The sequence below is a fragment of the Contarinia nasturtii genome, unplaced genomic scaffold, assembly GCF_009176525.2.
Source record: "Contarinia nasturtii isolate CC-2019 unplaced genomic scaffold, AAFC_CNas_1.1 Cnas_scaffold_78, whole genome shotgun sequence".
Classification (NCBI taxonomy): domain Eukaryota; kingdom Metazoa; phylum Arthropoda; class Insecta; order Diptera; family Cecidomyiidae; genus Contarinia; species Contarinia nasturtii.
In genome coordinates, this window is record NW_022197436.1 from 4,136,528 (window position 1) to 4,139,242 (window position 2,715).

Below are 2,715 nucleotides of genomic sequence, written 5' to 3' on the forward strand. Positions count from 1 at the left end.
GAGAGAGAGAGAGAGAGAGAGAGAGAGAGAGAGAGAGAGAGAGAGAGTAAAGTAAACAAAATCCGTATACAGATTTCCAGATAGAAAGTTCACCGTATTTATGATTTATGAATGCATATTGTTTCTGTCTCTCGTGCTGTGATTTGTTTCCACAGAGTTGATAAGTGAACGACGACCAGATGAATTAAATACAATGAAACCTTTTGCCAAAGGATCTTAACAGAATTCAATTGAGATGTGGTATATATATAAAATCGACGATTTTTTTCTTCTTCCTTTTTCGTTCGTCGATTATTTTGTAATAAATTTCCCATTCTCCGTCACGGCAAAATGCTATATATATATATGCAGAGCAAACAACGATGCAAAGCGAAATGGATGGAAAAATGGAAACAGCAGGAAAAAAAGCGGCGCATTCTGATTGTTAAGAGTGAGTGAAACACAGATAGATATTATATGTCTTATCTTTAGGCATGAATAAATGTTTTGCCGTATTTGGAAATTAAGTTGTATTGTTTCGTGAAAGAGCCACTTTTGGTAACGACTCCGTTCCAAATTGAACCATAATCTCATGATGATTCTATTTCTAATTTCTCTTTTTCTCTCTCCCGGTTCTCGATGCAGAATTTCTGCTGTCTGGCAGCGTTTCGACCAACAACAAAAAAATGTGGGCATTAATAAAAAGGACGGACATTCACAATGAAAACACATTTTCAGAGGATTAATTTTGATGTCTTGCTACTGAAGAATTTATTGACATGAACGATGCATATCGCTGAGCTAAATATTTTGAGATGTTCGATAAACATTTCATGTTTATTCTCGGTTTCGATTATTTTCATTCTTTCTTTGTAGATTTCGGTGTCAAAAAGTCTTATGAAAATTCTTCATTTCTACATTTCGAATTTGAAGATTATAAATATTATACAAATGGCGTATTTTCAACTGATCAATGTATTTTCGGGTAAAAAAAAAATGTATATTGTTGCGTATTAGTTGTGTGTGAGAGGAACTGTGATTATTGGTCTGTCTGTCAATTAAAGCATGTCTTATCTATCGTCGGTGGTGTTGTGATTTTTTGTTTGACTCAATTTAATGAATGGGCCTACGATTGACCTTTTCAAACAGTCTGTCGTTCAATTTCAGAGAAGAGATGTGAAAAACTTCGATTAATTTTTGATTAAAAATTGTTAAATGTCGACATAACATGAAATTAAAAATACTTTTGCTTGTGTGTGATGTTAATTCATTATGTGCGATGAAATTGATAAGGGAAAATAATTCATGCCCGGATGAAAATGAATGGAAAATGCCATTGAGAAAATGTCAATTGATTTTACGTTTTCATGATGGGGGCCATGTGATAGAGAAGAATGAACGAAAAAAAAAAAAAAATATAAATAATGAACGGTGATAATGTGTTTTTTTTTTCTTTTTTTCTGTGTTTGTTCAAATAGATTTCCGCAAATAGAAGTTTGCAAGAATTATCGCAGTTGACGAACGTGAACTATTTGAAATTCTTGACCTACACGCACATCACCCAAGATTTACACACAGCCTTCGCCTGTGTTCTGCTTGCTCAATTGCTTGTTGTCTTTCATATGTATGCGCCTTATCCACTGTTGTTGTTATATATATATATATTTTAATCACTGACACAAACAAATCCCAAATAGAAAAAAAATGAAAAAACGGATTTTTCTTTGGCTTTGACCAAAAAAAAAATCCCGAACCCTCAATACGTACTTGCTTTGCATGGATCCATGTCAATGTCGTCGGACACTTTGAACGGGAATTTGCCATATAATAAATCTTCATATGTATATTTGCTGCCGCGATAGATTTGTGATGGAACCGCTGCCGTCAGTTGCTGTGTGGTATTCGTTGTGTATGCATTGATTTGATGACAATTATTGATGTTTGGTAGAAATATCAACATAATGATGAGGGCTGAATACCATAACGACCATAAATGATGTGGTTCACGGAAATCACTGCGAATGCCGTTCTTCATTTTAAAAAAGTGTGTCTTTTGTGTCGATAATTGAGCACACTCATTAATAAGCCACATTATTTGAATCCGAATCTTTTTTTATTCTTTTTTTAAATATGTAAACACACAACGATTCCACCACGTTTGTATTTCTTATGATTTATTGATTGATTTCAATTGCTTCGTTTCTTCATTCGAATAAACGACGGTTGATTTAAATTTCACAACAATCAAATTCAACAACAAAATGATATGTGTCAAATGGGGATTTAAAATCATTTACGACTTATTGACAATATACACACATTCACAATTGCACACATCACATTTTCATTTCTTTTTTTTTCCTTCAACAACTTAACGAACAATTGCAATACACGGTAAAAAACATAATCGTAATAGAATAGCAACGTAAAATACAAACAAATTGTATCATTTAAACTAGAAAATAAAATTTTGTAACAGCTATTAAACACACGTAAAAATGTTCCAAATTTTATTCCAAATTGAATTAATGTTATTTATGACATGAATTAACATCGATGCATCATCATCAACAAACAATAAATAAAAAAACAATCAAACGGAGATTTTTTTTTTTTTTTGAAAATGTTCCTTTTTCCCTTTCTACAAAATTCCAATTGTTTTGTTAGTCAGTGTACAAAGGTAAACAAAACGAAATGCATCGAAATACGTTCAAAACGTGATACTATGATTGTTTC

The 2,715-nt window shown here is 32.3% G+C and overlaps 1 protein-coding gene across 1 annotated transcript in view; it reads right to left on the reverse strand.

Moving 5' to 3' along the window:
• Positions 1-2,398, reverse strand: part of LOC116352240 (dorsal-ventral patterning protein tolloid) — a 21,041-nt gene extending 18,643 nt beyond the window's left edge. The window contains exon 1 of the mRNA XM_031784674.1: positions 1,747-2,398. Coding sequence (XP_031640534.1) covers positions 1,747-2,071 — 325 coding nt within the window. The 5' untranslated portion in view covers positions 2,072-2,398. The remainder of the gene's footprint in view (positions 1-1,746) is intronic.
• Positions 2,399-2,715: the final 317 nt, after the last annotated feature.